The sequence below is a fragment of the Drosophila rhopaloa genome, unplaced genomic scaffold, assembly GCF_018152115.1.
Source record: "Drosophila rhopaloa isolate 14029-0021.01 unplaced genomic scaffold, ASM1815211v1 contig_47, whole genome shotgun sequence".
Lineage (NCBI taxonomy): Eukaryota > Metazoa > Arthropoda > Insecta > Diptera > Drosophilidae > Drosophila > Drosophila rhopaloa.
In genome coordinates, this window is record NW_025335142.1 from 747,846 (window position 1) to 771,815 (window position 23,970).

The following is a 23,970-nucleotide window of genomic DNA, read 5'->3' on the forward strand; positions in this document are numbered from 1 at the left end:
AAAACTTGTCAAATGCAATAAATCTTTATGCAATTTTTTCGTCCAACTAATGTTGACCTCCATTAAAAAGCGAGAGGAGCGGGCCAGCCAAGCCAGAAAAGCGTAAGCCGAGCTGAGCTGACGTGGCCATTAATAAACCGCGCACATGTAGGAAATAATTAAAATTATACCCACCCCGCTTCCCGGCAGGCGCACAAACAAACATTTTATAAATCATAAAAAATTATGTATTATATGCGTGTGCCGGGGAGAAATAAAAAGACCCATGACCGTACAAAAGGGGTTACAGAACAATGCCTGGAAGACGGAAAATAAGAAGGAAGCGGAGTCAAAGAAGGCTCGTTTCATGCATGGGAATAATTAAGCTGTAAACCTCGACCTCTTTTCTTCAGGCCGCTTCACTTGTGAGCTTGAAATATTTACACCTAAAACAAATAATAAATGCCCAACAAATTATTTATGCACGAAGACTCGTCGCTGAAAATGGCGACGATAAGGCAGCCCCGGCCGCCCAACTTCCGCCGGAGGAGGGGAAAGGGGGAAAACCCATATACATCATGACCTAACCTTGTCCATAATGTTTACTAATAATAATCCGCCCATGGCAGCCAAGGAATTCAAACGGGAAAACACAATAAAAATAATAAGGACTTCTAGGAGTCGATGGCAGCTAAAAATGCCAGTCAAGCAGTAAAATGCCAGGCCAAACTATTTAAATCAAAAACTTCTCAACGTCCAGCATCGGGAAAAGAGCTGTGGAATTTCCATACAGCAACGGAAAAGCCGGGCCAGCGAAAGAATATATATATATAAAAAAAATTATGCAAAAGGCACAGGAAACAAAGGCAAAGGAAAATGCGCGATGGCAGGGCGGCGCTAAAAGGAAATTGCGAGTATTATTACGACTTTTATTAATTTTACCGCGGACCACCCCGCCGTAACCGTCGTGGCACACTTTGTACCATTTTGCGTTTTGGCCAAGTTCAGTTTCGGCCGTGTCCAGTTGAAGTTTCTCACTAAACAACTTTGCACGCATCGGGTAACTTTCGCGGACAATATTTTTTGTCGTGCGGTTTTTCGGAGTTCTCGAGGAGGATTTTCCTTTCGCTGATTTATGTATGAGCGGGGAAAACTTTAAATTGTGTGCAGTGTGCCAGTAATCATTCTTGCGACGTCCAAAAATCGGTAAACTTTTATTAACAAGTTGAGCTTCGAAAAGGAGGTGGAGCACAGTGCAGTGCAGACAGACAGAAACAATAGGAATTGAAAATATGGCCCCCAGTCGTGGGGTCCAACCGACAATTCCCAATAACTAGGCAACAAGCATAGAAATACACACTTATGGAAAATGTGGGCTTGGAAAAGTGCAAGCAATGTCATCGCATAGCCAAAATGTGAATTATTCTGGCCGATTTCGTGGCCTTTATGAAAATATTTCGATTTCCTAAAAACTCAATGGGAATGAAAAAGGCAGCGCCGCAAGTGCTTAGAATTTCCACCTCTTTTTGGGGTACAGTGAAGCAAAAACAGCTACGTTGGGAGACAATAACTGATTTATTTTAACTATTTAGAGCTGGTGAAATTAAAAAGAGATTAAAACATACTAAAATATCACAATAATAATTAACTAACTATTTTCTAAAGTTTTTAGAAACAAGAATGTACAATTTTTTTTGTTTAAGCATTTAAATATTTTATCTTTTAATGTCTCCAACGAAAAAAAAAATATAATTAATAAACAGAAGATAACTTAGACATGTTTTCCTTATCTTATAATTTTATTAATACAAATTTTCAAATTTATGTAAAATTTAATGTACTATCATTCTTAAAGGAGTAGGTAACTGGGTTACAATACTTATGAAGTTTTTCTACTTTTCTCAATCGTCCACCACTGTAGTGTGATCACACCGAGCACTGTCCGCAAATCGTTGAACTCGAACAAACTTTTCCCACCGTGGCCACAAGTCAAATAGAGTGAGCAATCGAGTTTCCACTTAAAAGTTGTGTGCGCAGTCAATCACATTTGTGCCACTGTTCAAACAATCACTGACCGACCGTCGCACAATGGCTGTAAATTGCAGTTTCATATGCTATGGATCCCACTATCCGACCATCCGAACTTGTATCTATGTATCTATCAATTTCGGCGAGTTTTCATTTTCATTTTCGGTTCATTGTCCACGTTGAACACGCTTTTGTTATTGTTTTATGCCAGAGAATGGCCATCAAATGTATCTGTATCTGAGTTTTTGTGTGCGTGTGCGTGTGCGAGTGTTTATCCGTTCGAGCACAACAGTAACAGAATGTCCTGGGCGTGAGTGGGTGTGAGGATGTGTGTGTGGGGGTGTATTTATTTTCATAGCCATGTTTGTGACACAATTGATTGGAAAAACATAAACATTGGGCTCCAGTGCGGGTGTGTGCGTCTAATACGTGTCCAAGTTGAGTTGATTGTCATGTCAAATTTGCGGTGCGAGGGGCTCAGATTAGAAAATTCTATTTATAAACATCAAGTGCGACGGCAACAGGAGCAGCTCATTCTCACCTGGCGTCGCAATTGATGACTGCCGGCTGGCAAGTGGAGCAAAATCAATTTAATTCAATTAAAGTCAAAGCAAGCCAACAGAACTAAGACGATTTATTTCGACACGCTCCGAGAAACGAGAGGCAGCAAGCACAAATGGCCAAAAAGGTCGAGCTAACAAAATTAATCTTGACTCCAACCTTCAAGATAAATGTGAGGTAAACTGGGCTGGCATTAAGTCCTGAGTTTATGCTATGAATATTTTTGAAATCTTTAATTTGCAAGTTAAAGATAGTACTATATATACACATACAATAAAAAATATAGTTTTGGAGAACTGAGAATGTTAACATAGATATGATCTGAACTAATAAGTTCAATGTACCAATTCTACAAAAAACAGATAGCAACAAAAAAACTTATTTAAGTACTGTGCCCTTAAAATGTATTTATTATTATTTGTTCATGAATTATTTTTTTTTTCAGGCAAAACTGGAGTTTTATACGGTTTTTTAATGACGTTTAAATGTAGATTATATCGATTTTATTCGTTTTAAATGAATGTTTGTTTTTTTCCTGCAACTTATTTAAATTCTTAAATTGTACAGAGTCTTACAGAACATAAAAACTATGCGGTATTTCTTATCATCGCCTGTGGATACATAAAATTTGCGTAAAGATATAAACACGTTTTCGACCAAATTCCCTTAATTAATTTCGCAAAAACTGCTCGCATAAACACAGCATGGGAAGCAACAGCCTGACACTCATACGCCCTGTGGGCCATCCGCATAAGTAGACAGCACATAATTGCGGTGTGGCATATTCAGCATTTTCCGAGCCGACTTTTCCGCCCAAACTTGTTTGAACAACCGCATTAAATGCCGGACCAAGTGACAATGCCAGACAAACACCCACAAAGCACACAAAAGAGCTAAAATATTTAATAAGCATCCCCAAATCAGCATCACCAGACCCGTTTTTGGACGATTCATTTGTGCAGCTGTCGTGGCCACAAGCAAATATGGCAACGAAAATGACCGCAGGCAGCAATCGGAATATGCAAGCTAATAACAAGGACATTTTTCTTCCGGTGCATGCTAATTATTGCCATAATTTCCCAACTGAAAACGGAACAAGTGGGCCTAACAACGGGCAATAACTGGCCTGAAAGAAAGCCACGTATTTCATGCATTTTCATTCACAAACCAAACAGCGAGCAGAAAGCTAAGCGAAATTGAAAAAGGCAGAGCAGACGTTGAAGTACAACCCGTAGGCCACCATATCAAAGGCAAATACTATTGCAAAAAGGCACCATAAGAAAAAGGAAGAAAAGTGTGAGAGTCGGGAACTGGCTGGTGCTTCGTGCTGTGCTTGGGAAATTCAAATACAACCGGCATGGTAATAAATATCCATATAAGCCACTTCAAAGTGAAAAGCAATAAGCTAAACTACCACATCAACTTGCCCAAGAACGGGCCTGAATCCCCCACCCCCAGCCGCACCTGCCGCAAAACTATACATCAACACAAAGCCAAAAGCGGGCCAACTCCAATACCAACACCGATACCAATGCAAACACAAAACACCAATGTCCTGGCGAATTGAAGTGGTGAGTGTAGGAGCCGAAGGCGGCGAGCGAAAGTGGCCGTCTCAGAGGGCAAAGGCAACCCAAAACAAAGCAACTACAAAAGCAATGCGAGGAAAAGCGGGGAAAACCCAAGAGCGCTCCACTTCCTCCTATTCCAGCGCTTTCCGCTGAGACTCTTTCGCAAGTGAAAGTTATACGGCTCTTTTGGCACGCACACAAACACCCCGCTAGGAATATATATGTACATGTAGGCATGCATACTTCACTTTGTGATTTACCCATCAGAGTTGACCGGGTTGTTGAGCTACAGATCCAATTGGAATGGATTTGTCTGCTTTTAGGCCCTGCAAGTATCGTTTCTTCTGGTTCAGTAGCTTACCATAATTTACCAATCAATATCGAAGGATATTACTTATTATCCAACTTGAATATCGGAAGTCGGCAATTTCAAAGTGCTTGCAGTTAATTTTCCAAACCCCTAGAAATATTTATTTATTCTGGTAATTTTAAAACAACCTGAGACAGAATCTATACAAAATCAATGGCACAACAAGTTTTTGAAAATTCAAATTATACAAATGTTTTTAAAATCAAATTTAATTAACCATATGTTAAATAGAGACTTTGAAAAGAAAATGATCTCCAAGTTTAATAATTAGAATAATTGTGATATAACAACTATATATGTTGTGTAATCCAACATGGGTATTAGGAAAACTTCTTTTCCAAATACTTTATTAAACGTTGGTATACCATAACTAGTTCCCCGAGAGCGATAATCCGCCACATCTCTGCTCGACAAGGTGTGAATGCCGTTGACTATGCATAACCAATATGGGCTCGGCTATAACTCGTGTATTGGCCCACATCCTAAGCGCTGGCCAATAGCTCATGCAGCAAATGTTTCTCTTAAGGCAAACAAATCAGCAGTACACAGGAATAGGACTTGCAAGCAAACACAAATACACTGGCAGATGCATATGTGTGCGTTCGAGGGGATTTTTGGCGCGCAATTTCAGCGGCGCCTTGTTGATTCACAGCAGCAGCGCCCCAAGCGGCGAGTGGCGGAAGCAGCGGCACACATACACTGGGAAAACGAGGGGGCGGAACGGGCTGGGTGGTGGCAGCTAATGGCCGCGAAGTTTTCGAGATTGACGGCCCTGATTTGGCCAAACAATAAATAAATACAAGTATACGAGAAATATGAGCACAGGTGGGCATGTCAGTGTGTGCGTGTGACGAGTACATGGAGTACACTTCATGCCTGACTGAATGCGCCAAAAGAGGAAGCTCAGGTGCTGAGTTGCCAATTTGAATATTCTTTATGTACACGCTATATAGGGTTTTATGGCTGTGTGCGTGGTCACTTCGCAGACTGAGGACAGCGTAACGTAACGTATACGTAGCGTTGCCGCCGCCTTTTTTCATTCTTCCATTCAGTTGCTCAGCGAACGCCAACGAAACCAAAACGAAATGTGAACCCGTGTCGCCAATAATTATAGCCGTAGAACTTCCAGGACGCCCCCCGCATAAATCAACCTTAGCGAATTAACTAATTTAAAGTGCAATTAAATGTAAATGATTTCAATTAACTCATTTGCGCGCAGAAAATTACATTTATTTTGCACTCTTCGCGCGGCGCTTTTTCTACGTTTACACGGACTTAATGCTGTGCGGCGGATAAACTGCAACTGAATTAAAAGTGCCTCGAACACTCTACACACGCACACACAGGAAACGGGAAAGAAACTTTCGCTTAAATGTACATCGACGAGGATAGCGAGGAAAGTTCGCCCTTTGTGATGCTCACATCGCCCACGAAGTCTTGGGTCAGTCCGCACAATGTAAACAAAGAGTCAGGAGACCGGAGACCGGACTCCGGACTCCGCAGTCCGTAGTCCGGAGTCCAGAGTCCGTCCGGCACATCACATCACACATCTCCCGGTCTCAGTCCCCTGGTCTTTGATCCCCTTTCCCTTCGCACACATCTCTTAATTTCACATTTCATTTTTTGCCTCCGAGAGAAATTGAGGAGCCGCAGTGTGCGGGCGGAAAAAAAGTTGGCAAAAAGTTTAAATGACTTTTGTTGTTTTTCTAAGTGTTTTTTAATGGTCTACGTGTGCTGGCCGCTGAATCCTGTCCTGCTGCCCTTCGTTGATGTATGCTCAATTTTAAATATTTCTCTTCGCCTTCGACTTGCTGATGGTCTGCAGACACTGAGATTCAGGTTCAGGAATTTTTAGCTCCTGAAAGTTACTTCGTAAAATATGTTTAAATTAACTGATAGTTAACATGCAATCAAAATTAAATATTCATAATTAAACTAAAAGTTAATTCAACCGATTTAGATCCGTTTATTTCATTTTAAAACAGAGAGATACTATAACAAAAAGAGTAAAGAGATATCTAGAGTATATAAAGTTGGACTATTGTTCAGCTGAAGATATAAGAAATGTGCAAAATTTTGAGTTATATATTTAAAAACTTCTTTAAAATACATTATGTTCTTATAATTTAATCTAAGTGATATAACTTAAAGAACTTCATTTTAATTAATCATAATTTTGTAATTGTAATGTAATTGAAAGGCGTATATACTATGTTAATAACTTAAAACTTTTTTTTCAGTCTCGCCTTCTTGATTGATCTTTAGAACAGCTGCTAAATTTAATTCTATTGTTTTTTTTCTGTGTACGTATATGTGTAGGACATGTTCCATGTGCCATGTCAGCGTAAATTTATGCTATGCCCAAAAAGTTCACACAACGTTGAGTAGATGATATTTACATTAGCCACTAACTTGCTCTAAACTGCTGATTAAGTGAAATGCGTGTGTGCGAGAGTGTTCAGTATAAAGTTTGCAAACGAAACCAAAATAAATGGAAATCAAAACAAATTAGAGAAGGGCAGGGTGAATATTGAAAGGGGACTTTGTTGTTTGATAGGAAACATAAAACTTTTGAATTCACAAATTTTATTAAGTTTCATAATATTAATAGCATGCATACATATTATTTTATTTCCATTGCATAAATTCAAAAAGTATCCCGTTAAAGCCACATTTATCATTTTCACTGGCATTTTCCAAATAACTTTTCATTATTGCCAAATCCCCATCTAATCCAAACAAAACCACCAAAGGTGTGAAACAGTAAATATAACGTGTACGTCTGGCAAAACACATAAAATTGACCGTAAATTTTAAACCCCATTTAACATTAGCCGAGTTCGAGAATCTCTGGGGTTCCAGACCAGGCATAAATGTCAATATGTATTTATATGTTTACCAGTTTATTGAGCAAACTATTTTATTTGTTTACGCCAAAACAAAAACCAATCTTACCACACTTTCCCCCGTCGACAGCCGATAATAATCATAAAGATTACCATGGGGGAATGGGGGAATGGGGGACTGCGGATTAAATATGCGTAAAATGCGGCAGCTTAGGCTGCCACTTAGAAGCTGCCACGCCCCCCGAAGTGGGCTTCGTCCTTCGCCCCTTTGGGTCCTGGCCTCGGCTTCACTGAATTTTCTGCGAGGCTGCACGTCAAACGTAGAAAGGGCTTTGAAGTTGCGCTTAGATTTTGCTGGTCCCTTTGTATCGAATTGGTGGCCTCCTCCAACTTGCTTAAAGTTTAATTGAGCGCGTAATTTAAGCTTTTGCCGAGCAGCCCAGCTCAGCATTTTGGTGCTTATATTAGTTGCTAAGTGGCAGGACCAACCCCGTAGTATCCGCTCCTCAAGTCCAAAGGGAGTTTCCTTTTCCCACTGGCGTAGGGCGATTTTAAAGGCTCCACTCTGCCAACAATCGAAAACTTAAAATTTAGCTCTTATGCTGAAATAAATAAAACATTATTTGGTCAATCCGGGTTTTCATTTTAATGAATTTTTTGATGTGTGCCAAGGCTAACGGATTGCTGAACGCACAAATCTATGCCGTAGCAAAAAACCGTTTTTAATTAAAAGCAAGAGCAATTATTTAACTTTTCATTTGTCGAATCTGTACATACTCTAAAATATTCGGTAATAATTTTCACATAAAAAAAGTAAGTGAATAAAAGACCGGAAAAATTTCAAGTTAAAATCTTCCTCTTTTATGTTTTTTTTTTTATAAATTTGTAAGCATTCTATCTACAGAAACAACAATAAAGCGTACAATGCAATGCAGTTATATTTAAGAAAAATATACATTTCTTGATACCACCAATTAAAATCAAAATGCTAATATTTTTTGAATTCATTCTCAACTAAAATTGAACGATATATAAAATGTTCCTTTAAAAGTTTCGAACGAAAACCTATTCAATTGGAAAGCTTTAAATAATTAAAAGTTAGTGGCCATATACTGGGAGCGATAATCGGATTACCATGCATAATTATAAAATTTGATGAAATAAATAGTGTTAGGACGAAGCCATTGCCGAGTGTTGTCGATAAATGTGTGGATAGGCAATAGTTGTTAGTTATCTACTCTTATTTTACTTAAATCACCACAGGAGACTTTTTGCACGCAATAAAAATGTATTCATTCGCGATTTTAATGGGCGGCAAAAACGGTTTATATTTATTATTATGTTTTGGCGGAATTTTAATTGATTTTGGCCAAGGGAGGAAGTGCCTGCCCCGCCAGCAACAACAATCATTGACACGTGCTGTGAGTTTTCCGGCTTTCCATTTGCACGAGAGCCAAATCTCGACAAACACACAGATACGCACCAACACATGTCGAGTGGGCATATTTGAATTTCTGCATTTTTGTTGAATTTCAATTAAAAGCCTTGATTTTGATGGTAACCTTGTGCACACGCTGGGCCCGGGCCCAGAGTTCTACATGTTCCAAGTGTGTAGGCCCCGAAAACATTATTGGGGTCAGTCGGGGGTTCGACTCTGGTCCTCCCACAAAGCAAATGTGAAATCGCTAGCTGAGGAATTGTGTTAAAAACGAATTTACATTAATTTCATTCTCCACTTTTTGTTTCGTCCTTTGGCCCCTGTTTTCGGTCCACAATAATTGTATATCCCATCCACCTTTGGGCAGCAAAGGAAAGGAACCAATCGAATCGGGGCCAAAAGGAAGAAGAGCAGTGCGGAGAAAAGAAAATTAAATTGAAAATCCATCGAAGCCGAATGTGGAATTAAAATTGAATTTTCACCTACGGATCAAACGAAACGAACCGAGACGCTGCAGGAAGACGAAAAACAATTAAAATTAAACAATTTATTTATTTTGAATTATGGCCCCGGCTTCTGTTTGTGGCAGGAAGCTGAAATATACGGCAGACCGAAAATAGGAAAAATGCATTTGTCAAATTGAATGTGAGTGAAACAACTCAATTTAAAGGCTCCCACTCAGCCAAGTGCAAAAATTCCACAAATATTTGTCAAAGCACTGCAAGCCTTGAATGAGAGAGGTATTTCTCCCCGGGGCGACTGTGATGATTAGGCAAATGGAGAGCTTAGGGAAACTATAAATACCGAACTCCTCCTCGAGCATAAACCTCGTTGAACTTCGAAAGACAGGAGTCTGTCCCAGAGATTAGGCTGATAATTTATTCAGGCTGTGGGCCAACTAATCTCGCACTGTCAGTGACTCTAATCATTCAATGAGATAAAAGCAAATGCCAATACACACGCAGTCTGCGGCGGACTTCTTTCCAATTTGCGGCTTGGCTCAAAGAGCCAGTGAAATAGAGATGAGATCGTGACTATATGCTGAACTGACAAACAGAAATAGGATATGAAATTGGAAAAAAAACTTCTCTGAACATGTATTATATATAGGTTACCTAAACATGAAACAAATTCCTTAAGTTTATCCATTTAGTAGACGTTTTTATATTTGTATGGTTTCATTCAAATATAATAAATATATTATTATATTTTGATGTTCAATAAATTTGATTTTGCTTGCTTAATCGTTGTGAACTATTTAGAATTTGTTTATAACACCCCAAGCTTAAATAAATCCCTGAGCCTGTCGTCAGCTTTTTTACACGTCTTATCCCAGCTCATCCCATCCATCATCCGCTCTAATATCTTCTTCAAAATTCCTCACGCTGCCATCCAAAAGTCAAGCGTTTTTGATGGCTCTAAGCGAAGGATGGGGTCTTAGTTCACAAACAGAGAGAGAAACCCAAATTCCCACCACACAGACAAGTTTCGGGTGGGTGACTTTGGCAGTGCGTGAGTGCCAGTGGGTGGGTTGAGATTTGCTTGATTTGGGCACTCGGCTGTGACGTGTGTGGATGCGTGTCCATGTCCATGTCCATGTCCACAGCCACGTCCACATCCACATCCATTTCCATGGTCAAGCCAGATCGGTGCGTGCTGCAAAACAATTTAATTAATTCCAGATTTGCGCGGAATTTTTCACGAAAGCCGCGATGCCAGCAATCTGTAAATGGCATATACATACGCACAATATATTGAGGGGGAAAGGGATGTGCTGGCAGTGATGAAAAGTATCTTGGTGGTTTTACGGTTGAACTTCACTAGGTACCCAATTCGTGTTCAGCAGATACCTACAAAAATCGTTCTTACTAAATATCATTAGGCATGGTACTCTCATTTTAGGGTAACCCTATAAACCTGAGTATTTTGTTCATATTTAAAAAAGTTTTCTTTGAAATTAACAATTTAAGTATAACTATTATACTACTAATTTTAGAGGTAAATGGTATATTTTTGTACCTATTTCGTTGAAGAGTTACCATCCCATCTCTGGTGATGGAAAACTAGTCAGCTATTCGCACGTACTTTTACTATTTATATGTTTCTCACTTCCACTTTCCCACTCTCCATATATTTTCCGGATAGCCTGCCAGCTACGGCAAGAAGAACGGGATGTGGTATGCATCGCCTGGAAACCAGGGATGGGGCTCCAAGCCCGCCAGTCGGAAGCCCTCAATAATGGAAGCGGATTTGGGCACATTATCGACCACATCAGGCTCGATAAAGCGCAGCGCTGGCCGTGTGATACGCATCATCAATAATTTGGATCATTCGGTGCAGGTGAGTCCCGAACTGGGGGGCATTTTCCGCCGACTCCATGACGTATTTATTGTTTCGCCCAGCCCGCGTCATCAACAATGCACAAAAATATTTTTGGTCGAGGTGGTGCAGGGGGTGGCGGGAAAATCGCACCTCGTGCCTTGCATTTTCCCAGCGATTGCGGGCATTTTCGCTATTTTCGCAATTTCGTTTGTATTTGTGCCTGGGCAGCGATGCGTTGTGCAAATGTTTTAATTGCCGCGATTAAAGCGCGCATCGGCCTGCAATATTTATGTAAATTTATGTTTGACTATTGCATTAGAGCGCCAGCCAAGCGGCCTATAAAGTATATTGAAATTTATGCAAAGTGCTCGACGAAATACGCCAAAGCCGGGCAAATATTTTGAGAAGGTAAATATAAAAAACGGGCTTAAATATTTAAAGCAGAAATGCGGAGTAAATAAACGTGTCTATGTGGATGCAGCACCTGTCCTCTGGAATTGCGAAATGCATTTTGTGGAACCTTTACTTTTCCGCTCCTCTTGTGGGTGCAAAAAATGCAGGCCAACTCGGAGTCCAGTTCGCTTTTATTTGTATAAATATTTGCCATCAATATTTTATGGTCAGCGGAGTGTATTTATTTTTTCATCAACCCATGACCCGACTGACTTAACTGTCATTAAAGGATTCTGCACATAAATAATTTGGCATTTTATTTTACCCAATCCACATCGGAGGAAACCACTTTGATGTGTTTTTCAGCGCTCGAATTCTTCGATTGCCCCTCGGGGGCCGTCATTAGTTGCGGTTGCCATTTTTCAAATGCGATTCCTCGTTTTTTTTATCCGCTTTTGACTGCGCTATTATAATTTACATTTTATTTATGCATTTCCTATTAAAATCTCCCGAGTGCAATGATTAAATTTTTATAGCTGCTCTAAAAAAGGCGCCCTCTTTGACATTCAGAATTTTTGGCTGTGGGTTCTGTCCGCCAGAACTCTGTAATTAACCTTTGCCTACTTTCGGGAGCTCCACTCCGCGGCAATCATATGGAAAATCAATTGTCTGTAATTTGTATTTTATTGTATGCAGCCAGAGAGTCGGGCCAACAGCCAACAGCAACAAAATTGAAGCCACGGTCAATTTGGTAATTTCCGCTGACATACAAAAACAAGAAGCGGCGAAAATTCGCGAAAGGAAAAGCTTGAAGGAAATTACAGATTCAAAATCGGAGTCTAAATACTCTTACCGTCTCATAAAATTCGGACAGATGTTTAACCATTTCATATATTTAAAAAGGTTTAACTTATTAAAATATCTTTAACTTTTTATAAAAATAAATAATAACGTAAAATAAATAGTTGTAAGTTTTTAAAACTTAAAAATAGAATTTAAAACATTCTCTTTGCAATGTTGAGATAAACGCTTTACAGAAGTTAACTTTTTTAAAATTACTTGTAATTTAATTAGCATATTAATACTTTTAGTAGACTGGTTTCTAGACCTCAACTAAACTAAAACAAACGTATTGAAAATCATGAAATGTATCTGTTTGTAAAATATTCATAACAAATTGATCAACTTACGGCTCAAGCCCATAGTACCCATTCAGAGGGAGTAACGACAGAAAGCCTGGCAAAAACTTTGCAGTCAGGTGTACGGCCCCATAACTCTTTCACTCTCGCTTCGCCACACCCGTACTCGTAATTTATGTTATTATTACGAAAATGCCTTTAAAATATGAATTGGCTTCGGCACTACAACCACCTCTCCTGACCGTTGTCGTAGTAACGTTTTATGGTAATTTTCCTAAGTGCAAGTAACAATTCTGTAGCGCCTTGTTTTTCTGCCGGTCGAGGTGCGGCATTCGTGCAGTTTTATGAATCGAAGTACATTTTACGCCGTGGGCGTTTTGGCACCTTTCAGCACGTGGGCTGCAGCCTTGGCGAAGGCCGCACCTGATCGGGCCAATTAGAGGGGAAGGTCCGTGACAGGTACTTCGGGGCTTTGCCCGTCTGCCGGAGATGTTGGCCAGACCCAAATCGAATCCCATTAATGACCGAGACAATGGAAAAGGGCAAGGGGAATTGCCGCAAAACAAAAGCAGTCGCTTTTTTCTTGCGAGACACCCCTAATGGAGTTTGCAATGCAAATTTGACCAAAGTACAACCGACCACAAAAGCGAAAGAGGAAATTGTAGTAGTCATAGTGGTTGTTGCTGCTGTTGAACCCAACTCTGCACGCGCCCATTGACCAAGGCCAAGGACATGTCGCTCGTCGTTGCCACGACCGAGTCAACGAAGTCCTGGCGAAAATATATACAAATATATGCTGGGGCATTGTGTACTCCACGGCAAAACACCAAAAGCACGAAGTGCTGACGCCAATTGCATTACACGTACATTACCAGCAGCTCTCGTTCCAAGTTCCCAAGCACAAATAACCGTAGAGTGAGATATGTTGATAATGTGAACATCTCATCACGTTTTACCATTTTCTTTCTACATCAGCAAATGCAAAATTAGTCTAAACCAAACCAAGCTTATATTTTCACACTCATCGCTATAGACAATTATCTTTTGGTATTCATTTTTAATTTTCGAATTGCAAGAATATAAAATTCAATAAAATCAAAAAGAATAGATTAAGTAAAACTGAGAATATAACATGTAAGCACTATTGATTAAATTATCAATAGAATTAATAAGCTATGCCTAGAAATTTGTTATTTAACTTGATATTTGTATCAACAGCACTCTTTCTAGTATTCCAAATGTTGTTCTCAAAGTTTCCATATCATTTTCCCCAATCTTTTGCCACTGTTCCCTGATTCCACCCCCCACTTATTGTCTGAGACAGTGTCTGTGTTTTGTGTCCCCGTCTGCGAGGACTCCCATGTTTGTGTTTATTTGTTTTGTTTGTGTCTGGGCTACACATCTACATCAGCATCGACATCTATATCTGTAGCCACATCAAGTGTTCGTCGGGGTAATGCAATTGAAAGCCGCAATAAATGGCTATGCATAATGGCAGGCTACTCAATATTGGCGGTCCTCCGCTGCTCAATATATATATCAACCGATAGGATGGTGTAGTGCCCGGGTATTTGGCAAGCTAAAGTGCAACGTGTCGCATTGCACTTTGTTGTTTGACTTTTTAAACTTGCAGCTTACGTGTTTAAACGAGTAGGGAAAACTTCGGAAATTTGGGTATTATGTGTTTATGAAGTCATACGAATACGCGGAGAAAAAGTGGCTAGGTTTAATAACTTTCAAACGGAAGCGAAAATAAATGGGCTCTTCAAATATGTGAGACAATGCTGAGATAATAAAGTTCAATGCATTAATTTCTTACATTTAAAATTAGTATTTATACATATATTCCTAAAAAAAAGGAAGTGGAAATTAAGAAAAAAAAAAGATTATCCTTAATCGACTATATTCAACCATATTTTAAGGATTGATTTCAAGAGCTTGGAGTTCCGAATCAAACTTTTTTTTCTCTGTGTACGAATATTGGACATGCATAGGCGTTCAATTTTTCATATATATGCCACGGGGCATTGAACAGCGAAGAGGAGAACAAAGACAACAGCCTCACCTGACGTTCTCCCTTTCATGTGTGCTTTCGTTGAAGGCAAACAGAAAAAGGCAGGGAATATGTAAGTAAGCTCGAAGCGCAAAAACAACTCACAGAATGATTTCAGTTTCCACATGCCGGGAATACACTCTACGAACCAAATTCTCGGATTCGAATTGCCAGGCCTGCCATGGAATTTTCAATAAAAAGCAAAGTCAATGGCAAATTTCAATATTTTTTGTTTGATAGAGAAGCCAGAAGATGATTTATTCCTGATTTTAATAACAGAAGATTAGTTTCAGCATAGCATTATAGCTATAGTAATTATTTTTATTATTATTATTCAAAATAAGTAATTTTGATAATTTTGCTGTTGTGTAAGATATCGTCTTTATTCTTATGTCTGAGTTCACTTTTTGAGTACCGCCCTTCAATCGCTTGCGGTTCTCAACTCTTCGGTCCTGTGTTTATACCCTTGCAGAGGGTATTATAATTTTGGTCAAAAGTGTGCAACGCAGTGAAGGAGACATCTCCGACCCTATAAAGTATATATATTCTTGATCAGGATCACCTCCTGAGTTGATATAGCCATGTCCGTCTGTCCGTCTGTCCGTCTGTCTGTCCGTCTGTCTGTCCGTCTGTCTGTTTCTACGCGAACTAGTCTCTCAGTTTTAAAGATATCGAATTGAAACTTTGCACACACCCTTCTTTCCTTTGCACGCAGTATATAAGTCGGAACGGCCGGGATCGGCCGACTATATCCTATAGCTGCCATATAACTGAACGATCGGAAATGCCATAACTTTGGTGTTTGTAAAGTTAGGAAGTTGGGATTTTCTATGGGTTTTGTATTTGGCTAATCAATCCGACATGCCGAATTTCATAAGGATCGGCCGACTATATCCTATAGCTTCCATATAACTGATTGATCGGAAATGCCATAACTTTGGTGTTTGTAAAGTTAGAATGTTGGGATTTTCTATGGGTTTTATATTTGGCTAATCAATCCGACCTACCAAATTTCATAAGGATCGGCCGATTATATCCTATAGCTGACATATAACTGAACGATTGGAAATGTCATAACTTTGGTGTTTTTAAAGTTAGGAAGTTGGGATTTTTTATGAGTATTAAGAATGCATCATATGAATAGTTTTGGAGAATATAATTTACAGAATATTCTGTAAGGGTATATCAACTTCGGCTCCGCCCGAAGTTAGTTTTTCTTTCTTGTTATACCCGTTACTCGTAGAGTGAAAGGGTATATTGTATTCGTGCAAAAGTATGTAACAGGTAGAAGGAAGCGTTTCCGACCCTATAAAGTATATATATTCTTGTTCAGGATCACTAGCCGAGTCGATATAGCCATGTCCGTCTGTCCGTCTGTCCGTCTGTCCGTCTGTCTGTCCGTCTGTCTGTCCGTCCGTATGAACGCTGAGATCTCGGAAACTATAAAAGCTAGAAGATTGGCATTTTGCATGTAGATTTTAGGAGTTCCTACGCAGCGCAAGTTTGTTTCAAACTGGTGCCACGCCCCCTTTAACGCCCACAATCGCTTATATACGATTTTAAAAATTTAAATATTTCGGAAAAGTAAAAATGCAGTTTTATTGTGTTTATCAATACCTATCGAAATGTAGAAGAAATTTTTCAAATCGGACCATTCGTTAAAAAGTTATGCGTGATCAAAGTTTCTATCTCCATCTCCCTCGCACTCCCTTTACCTGAGTAACGGGTATCTGATAGTCGGGGCACCCGACTATAGCGTTCTCTCTTGTTTTCATTTAAATTACTTGTGTTCCCTTTATGCAACTCAACGAGCGTTGACAACAATAAGGACGACGGCAGCGCTGCAGTTTAACGTCTTTTGTTTTATGCATGTTTGTATTTTATTGGAATTCCTTTGTGTATATGGGGTAGAAAAAAGGGAAGGAGAAGTGGCCGCAAACGAAAATATTTGGAAAATTTGCATGGTTTTGACGTCACCAAGATTAAATCAACCGTACAACGGCCGAGCGATTGAATGCCTGAAAAGCCAGCACAATTTTCCAGACGAGAAGAAATGCTGACAATTTAAATCACACACACTCGGGCACACACAGGAAGAAGGGAAAATGGAGGTCCTGGCCATTTCCTTCCGGCAGCTGTTTGCCAGCCTCCCCTCGCCCCGTTCCCCGTGCCAGGTCCTACCAGGACCCACCAGTTTCCACCAGTTCCCACCTGCTCCCGCATACGAAAAGTGCACGTAATTGGCTTAACAAACGCCATTTGTTTGGGGTCACGTGATTGCAGCTGGCAACGTAGCCGATAATGTAATTATTTGCTCACATAATTATATTTGTTTATAGTCCATGTCGGAGCCCATATGCCTCATCAAGGCGTCTTCAGGATGGCTCCCCAGTGCACATATGTGGGCGTGGGCAAAAAGGGAGCACGGAGACACATTCATGCATAATTTATGGCATAGATATCGACAGTTTGCTGCCGTTCGGGCCCGAAATGCATAGCACTAAATTATTAAAAGCATCTTTTCAGCTTCTGTCCTGTCAATTAATTTTCCAGTAAATTAAGTGACAGTCGATTGTGCTGCCGAAAAGAAAAGTTTAGCAAAACTTTGCCATATGCAGGAGAAATTTAAGGGCAAATGCTGTAATAATTTGCTAATGGACTTTGGCATAATGGCCCTGAAAATTGAACAAATTCATGGAACATTTAAGTTGGCCAATTGCAACTGCTTTATCGCGTTGAGCTAATTTATATATTGGTCAGTTATCGAAAATCCTAATTAGCAATTTAAAAAGTTATCCATAAATATAATCGAAAATATCTCAAAGTTATTTCAAGTTTATTCCAAATATAACTGCTACGGACCAAAAGTACACTTTAAGTAAAGCCTCCACAGCCTTGAATGTTCTCCGTTTATTTGATGAAAGGCGTAGCTCTTCCATCACCATTTGAATTTGAAAACATTTTTGCCGGACAATTGTGTCGCAGGTGCCACGCTTTGATAAACCATAAATAAATTGTGATAAATAGAGGCACAATCCATGGGGTCCGGTGCGGTCCGTCTCAAATTGGTCGGCACCTGAACCAGTCCACCTAACGACCCATAAAGGACATGCGTTTCGGTAGTCGTAGAATGGTAGAATGGTCGTCACTGTAAATCAAATGGCTAACCATAAAAAAGGGCTAGGTGCAGAAAAATAAAAAAAACGTTTTCGATTAAGTTGAAAGCATAAAGGTTTCGAGAAATATTTGTTTGCATCATGACAAAATAGATTGAAGATGGCCTTCAAAGTTTTTATAATTTAAAAATAAATGAAAACTTAAAAAAATACCATCACAGACTATCTTTACATTGAAGTAAATAATCGAGCTGTTTTTTGTAAAATATAATAAAAAAAAAGACAAGGTGCTCCTGTAAAAATGACGCCAGCCCGAAATAAGAAGCTGTCCCCAAAACTTTTTCGGTAACTGATAGTTCTCGGCCTACTTCATTGATAATTATAATTGATTCACAAATTCACAGAAAAAGTTGTAATATTCGGTCAAGCCGAGCAAAAAGTCAAATTTCCAACTTTTTGCCAAAAACTTCAAAATGAGCTGGATAAATGCGTGATATTCGGTGGGGACGAAAAAGTTAGAAGCTTGGTTTTATATTTTTTCTGTTTGTAGGCAATCAGTGCGACCTGGGTTGGAAATTAAGTGGCAGCGATGTGCGGGGAAAACCACTCAACACGGACATAAAACCATTAAACGGACGCCTTTTTCGAAGCCAAACTAAATACATAAATTAAACCAAGTTCGGCCAGACAACGGAGAAAGTTTATCGTTGTGTCTGGGCAAGGTCTTCCTTCTTTTTTCCCGAATAAAACTTCCCTGGCAGCTGCTTTAATTCTACGCGAGTCCATATAATAGGGAAATGATGATGGAGATGCTGGCAGAAGTGGAGAGACAAATTCTTCTTTAACACGCGTGAATAACTGCTATCAAGGCCCTGAAGGTCATTAAAACTCAAGTATTCCACTTGAAAAATAAGCAGCGAAAGCAGAAAAGCCAAAGTCAAGCGCCAACCAACAAATGCAACACAGCGTGGCCTTCACAGTGGGGTTCTGGGTGGTTTTTGCGGGTGCTTCGGTGGGTGGGCGTGCGTGGGGTGCACCCAATTATGAGCGCTAAAGCTCAAGTGCAACAACAATAACAAATCCACAATGGGGCAAAGTCAAACAATGCTGCTGCACAGAGGAAAATCTGTAGGGTAAATCTGTACTTGTCTGTCTGTACCTGACTGTCTCATGATTATTTTTTTCACACTTCAATTTGTGATTGCCAAAACTTTTCGTACAATAAATATTTGCGAAATGTAAAAGTAATTTTAAGTAGACTGTAAAATCCAAGGGACATATAAATTTAAAAGTGAACATTTTTTTGTCTTCAGACTTTACCTAGATTTTTATAACGAGACCAACCGCATTTATTTCTGTTAGTGCATATGCTGGTCGCAACAAATAATAAGCATTAAAAGAAAACGCAAATTGGGTCACAGACTCGATTTGTGGGACGCGAGTCAAAGAAATGTGGATGTGAATGCGGCGAGGACGCAAGTCGACGACAACATATAATTATAAGCATTACAAAAACCGAGAGGGCATTTAAGAAGTCGGGGCTATAAGACCGCAAACGGAAGTTGCGTGCCATGACTAAATTTTTGACCGCAGGTCAAGTAAAATGTGTTGAGAGGCCCGTGGTACACATGTAGCTACTCGCCAGACTAATTACCCGTCCAGATTTAACACGTGATTTTACACATATACAAATGTATATACTCATGCCATACCCCGCTCTTTTCCCCTTTCAGTGTCGCGTTTTGTTGAACCTACGCACCTCGCAGCCGTTCGAGGAAGTGCTCGAGGATTTGGGTCAAGTGCTGAAAATTAACGGAGCTAAGAAAATGTACACAGGCACTGGCCAGGAGGTATGTGAACTTCCGGGGGTGGGCTGCTAACCGCACGACCTTGACACGGCCTAATAACTTAATGAAGACCCGAACCTAGCCGACCTGCAAAATGATTTGACAAATTACTCTCTCCCCCTTCAATCATAGCAAAAAAACCCAAATTTTCGCACCAGAATATGACTAGTGGCATATTAAGACACCGTTTTGAAAGCATTATACTCAAATCATATAAATATAATATATAATAATTATTTGTCTTAAACAAATTTTACTTGAAAGTGAATTTAGCCCTCTAAAATATTTATATTTTATTTTAAAAAACCGTTTTTTTCTATAAAAGGTTTCGTGGTATTCAAAAAACAACCCAATTTGCTTTAACATAAATAAGTTTAGAAGAAAAACTAAAATTTCATAAACAAAACTTTTTGTATAAATAGAGAGAACTTGATAAAGTATTTTATTAAAAGCATCGGTTAATATTGTCTACAATTTTCGTTAACTATATTTACAAATGTATTGAATGGTCAGGGTCATATACCGATTTTCTATATAATTCTATTGTGGTGAATATTAATTTATCAATTTCTTCCTGTAGGTTCGCAGTTTCTCCCAACTGCGGAACGAGTTCGCAGACGTGGACACCTTCTATCTGGCCACGGGCACGGCCTTGATAGCCGGCTCCCCCATCCGGCGCTCCCGGTCCCGCCCCTCGGTGGTGGCCGCCGCACCCATTCTGCCCACGGAGGAGCTGCCCAAGGTGCCGCTGCGCGGAGCCCGCCCGAGGAGCAAGAGCCGGCCGCGGATCCTTTATGCTCCGGAGAGCGAGATCCTGCGGCCGAACGGCGAGTACACAATGCTGGACATTATGAAGGAGGAGCCCACCAAGGTCACGATCCGGGGGCTGCGGCGCACCTTCTATCCGCCCGTCCACCATGCGCCGGCAGACAACTCCCCGCCGGACAAGAAACTGCAGCTCCAATGGGTGTAAGTGCTCAGAATCAAACTTAAAATTCGATATACCTATACCAAGATGAAACTCCTTCTAGCCATGGCTACCGCGGCATTGATGCGCGCCGTAATCTCTGGGTCCTGCCCTCCGGAGAACTTCTCTACTACGTGGCCGCCGTGGCCGTGCTCTTCGACCGCGATGAGGATGCCCAGAGGCACTACACGGGGCACACCGAGGATATCATGTGGTAATTATTAATGCGATATTATAGGTATCTAATTAGAATTATTCAATCCGACTAACTTAACCCAAAAAGTGAGAACCCATAATTTTTTTAAGCATCCACCTTTAAGATAAGCCGTCACAAGCAATAATTTTTAAATGTAAAGAAACTGGCTATTTTCAAATAAAAGCAATGTTGTGATTTGGAAAACTTAATTGAAGTTAAGAATTTAAAAAAATTATACTTTTTGCGGTTATAGCAACATTAAGAAGATAAAGAAGAAATAGCTACTCCCGAAAAATATCCATTCTTAATAAATGTAAACTCATACTTCCAGCATGGATGTCCATCCCTCTAGAGAGCTGGTGGCCTCCGGCCAGAAGGCTGGACGAGATCGCAAGTCGCAGGCGCACGTTCGCATCTGGAGCACCGAGTCCTTGCAGACGCTCTACGTCTTCGGAATGGGTGAACTTGACAGCGGAGTAACCGCCGTGGCCTTCTCCCAGCTGGTAAGTCCCCTCACTAGTAATAAACCCAATTACCGGCTAACTCGTGTGAATCCTTTGCAGAATGGTGGAAGCTACATACTGGCCGTCGACAGCGGACGCGAGAGCATCCTGTCCGTGTGGCAGTGGCAGTGGGGTCACCTGCTGGGCAAAGTGGCCGTAAGTCCGCCTAAGCCTGCCCACTTAAGACGCCCCCTAATCGAGATTCCCGACTCAATTACAGACCCTGCAGGAGGGATTGTCGGGGGCGGCCTTCCACCCGCTGGACGATAATCTCATCATCACCCACGGACGGGGTCACCTGGCCTTCTGGCACCGACGCAAGGATGGCTTTTTCGAGCGCACGGACATTGTGAAGCAGCCGTCGCGGTCCCATGTCACCAGTGTGCAATTCGAACCGGATGGGGACGTGATCACGGCGGACTCGGATGGCTTCATCACCATCTACTCGGTGGACTCCGATGGCGCCTACTTCGTCCGCACGGAGTTCGAGGCCCACAACAAGGGCATCGGCTGCCTGATCATGTTGGGCGAGGGCACTCTTCTCTCCGGAGGCGAGAAGGATCGCAAGATCGCCGCCTGGGACTCCCTGCAGAACTACAAGAAGATCGCCGATACCAAGGTGAGATACACTATTTTTCAACTAGCAGCTCAAATTCTTTAAAACCACAAAGCCCTCTTAGTTTGACATCGTTTATTTTTTATTATTTTATTTTTATTATTTCCTAATAAAAATCAAATCATGTTTTAAAAAGGCATTTATTTCTAACCCGAATGATTTTATACATTAATTAACCTGCTGTGTATATAAGAAGCAGTTTGTACCATAAAGAGCTAAGCTAATTAAAAAGAGTCAAGCCACAGCTCAATAAAAAAATAAAATAATAAAATAGACTTTTGCTGCGGAGTTCTTCCACTTCACCCTAACTTTTGAGACTTTTTTCTTAGTATAAAAATAATTATTCCACAGAGAACACTTTTTTAACATAATGCTTTCCCAAAATGAACCTTTATTTAATTGACCCTTTTGGACCCGCAGCTCCCCGAGGCCGCCGGCGGCGTGCGAACCATCTATCCGCAGCGCCCCGGGCGGAACGACGGCAACATCTACGTGGGCACCACCCGGAACAACATCCTGGAGGGCTCGCTGCAGCGCCGCTTCACCCAGGTGGTGTTCGGCCACGGGCGGCAGCTGTGGGGCCTGGCCGCCCACCCGGACGACGAGCTGTACGCCACCGCCGGGCACGACAAGCACGTGGCCCTCTGGCGAAAGAACAAGCTCATCTGGACCATCCAGACGGGCTACGAGTGCGTGGCGCTGGCCTTCCACCCCTTCGGCACCCTGGCCGCCGGCAGCACCGAAGGTCACCTGCTGGTCATCAACTGCGAGAACGGAGCGGTCATGCTGACGCTCAGGGTCTGCGGGTCGCCCCTCAACTGCGTGGCCTACAACCAGGGTAAGATATGGGAAACATGTAATGGCATTACAAATTGGTGTTATAGTATATAAGCTTCCGATATTAAAAACAAATTTTAACAATCTATTATATGAATAATATTGACAATGAATATTAGTAATAAAACTATATATAACAGATATATTATTTAAAAATTAAATCTGAATTCAAAGCTTAGTAAACAAAAGGCCTCTTATGTTTTAGTACAAAAGAAATAGTCTATATTTTTACCCCTTCTTCTCATCTTTGATCTTTTTGTTGACAAACATTTTTGAAAAAACCTTTATGACTGTTATGGTCTTTCAATCTTAGATATTTTTAAAAAACCGTTCAAATTTTTTAAAAAACCGTTCAAATTTATTAACTTATAGTACAAATTTATCTCAAATTCGTTGAATATTTATTTTATTAACGTTAACTACTTCTTTTATTAGTTGGCGACATGATAGCCATGGGCTCGCAGAACGGCAGCATTTACCTCTTCCGCGTGTCGCGCGATGGCTTCTCCTACAAGAAGGTGAACAAGATCCGGGGATCGCAGCCGCTGACCCACCTGGACTGGAGCATGGACGGCAACTTCGTGCAGACGGTGACCATCGACTTCGACCTGCTCTTCTGGGACGCCAAGTCGCTGTCCCCGGAGCGCAGTCCCATCGCCATGAAGGACGTCAAGTGGCTGACCAACAACTGCACCGTGGGCTTCCTAGTGGCGGGCCAGTGGAGCAACCGCTACTACAGCACCACCAACACCATCGTCGCCACCTGCAGTCGCTCCGCCGCCCACGACATGCTCGCCTCCGGCGACGCCGAGGGTTATCTGCGGCTGTTCAGGTGAGATGGTGGCCTATTGCCCTCTAAATAGTATTCATTATTTATTATTTGGCTCTATTTTATGGGAAATATTTTTATTTTGAGAATTATTTATGTGCTATATTGAAAACCAATATTTGGATTACCCTAATCTAATAGGTGGTAATGCTTGTCAAATCAATTAGGCTTATATTTAGGAACATATCGAAATGGAGTTTATTTTAATAGAAACAAAAAGTGATGATTTTCAAAACAAAATCATTATAAGAAATTTATCTATTTTATATATTTCCGAAACTATATAAACTCTATTTATTTAAAATGCAAATACATGTAAACATTAGAAAACACATTTTAAATTAGTTTAAATTGCTACTTAG

The 23,970-nt window shown here is 40.7% G+C and overlaps 1 protein-coding gene across 3 annotated transcripts in view; it reads left to right on the forward strand.

Annotated features, from left to right (window-relative positions):
* The window catches only part of LOC108043929 (echinoderm microtubule-associated protein-like CG42247), a 43,278-nt gene that overhangs the window by 18,877 nt on the left and 431 nt on the right, over positions 1–23,970 (forward strand). For 2 of the 3 annotated variants that reach the window (XM_044461580.1, XM_044461582.1), the window contains exons 2-10: positions 10,936–11,130; positions 19,547–19,663; positions 20,241–20,629; positions 20,692–20,841; positions 21,155–21,326; positions 21,387–21,482; positions 21,547–21,945; positions 22,363–22,780; positions 23,215–23,611. In XM_044461580.1, the coding sequence (XP_044317515.1) occupies positions 10,936–11,130; positions 19,547–19,663; positions 20,241–20,629; positions 20,692–20,841; positions 21,155–21,326; positions 21,387–21,482; positions 21,547–21,945; positions 22,363–22,780; positions 23,215–23,611 (2,333 nt within the window). Of the gene's footprint in view, positions 1–5,587; positions 5,948–10,935; positions 11,131–19,546; positions 19,664–20,240; positions 20,630–20,691; positions 20,842–21,154; positions 21,327–21,386; positions 21,483–21,546; positions 21,946–22,362; positions 22,781–23,214; positions 23,612–23,970 lie in introns of those variants that run through there. The other variant, XM_044461581.1, reaches the window with a different exon arrangement.